The sequence below is a fragment of the Crocuta crocuta genome, unplaced genomic scaffold (assembly GCF_008692635.1).
Source record: "Crocuta crocuta isolate KB4526 unplaced genomic scaffold, BGI_CrCroc_1.0 scaffold675, whole genome shotgun sequence".
Classification (NCBI taxonomy): domain Eukaryota; kingdom Metazoa; phylum Chordata; class Mammalia; order Carnivora; family Hyaenidae; genus Crocuta; species Crocuta crocuta.
Window position 1 is genome coordinate 41,211 of NW_027528796.1, and position 433 is coordinate 41,643.

A 433-nucleotide genomic window follows, 5' to 3' on the forward strand; every position below is an offset into this window, starting at 1 on the left:
TCCGGGAAACTGGTCGGGACGGACCCAGCAGGCGGCCTTCCGGGCGGGGGCGCCTCTTCCCTGGCGCTCGGCGGCGACGCCCCGGGTCCGCGTCCCTTTGTGCGGCCGCCGGCGGGCACCATGCTTTCCACCGGGGGCAGGTACGCGGTGAAGAAGAGGAAAAAGCCGGCGCGGAGGAGGTACCAGGGCGCAGGGGCCCGGGCGGCGCGGGGCGGCGGGGGTGGGGTGCGAGTCCCCATGTCAGCCGCCCCCGGAGCTCCGCGGGATCCAACGACGAGGGTACCGGCCTGGGGAGGGTGGAATGCGACGTCAAGATTCCCCAGCCCCACCCCGGAAACGTCTCTGGGGGGCTCGCTCAGGCCTGGGGGCGGAGGGTGAAGGGCGGGCGGGGGTCTCCTGGGTCCACAGCCCCGGCCCGGGTGCCCACCCCGGC

At 75.5% G+C, this 433-nt stretch overlaps 1 protein-coding gene across 1 annotated transcript in view; it reads left to right on the plus strand.

Moving 5' to 3' along the window:
• Nucleotides 1-120: 120 nt before the first annotated feature.
• LOC144224401 (aryl hydrocarbon receptor-like) overlaps nt 121-433 on the plus strand; it is a 60,480-nt gene continuing 60,167 nt past the window's right edge. Inside the window, exon 1 of the mRNA XM_077755353.1 lies at nt 121-279. Within this exon, the coding sequence (XP_077611479.1) occupies nt 121-279 (159 nt within the window). The remainder of the gene's footprint in view (nt 280-433) is intronic.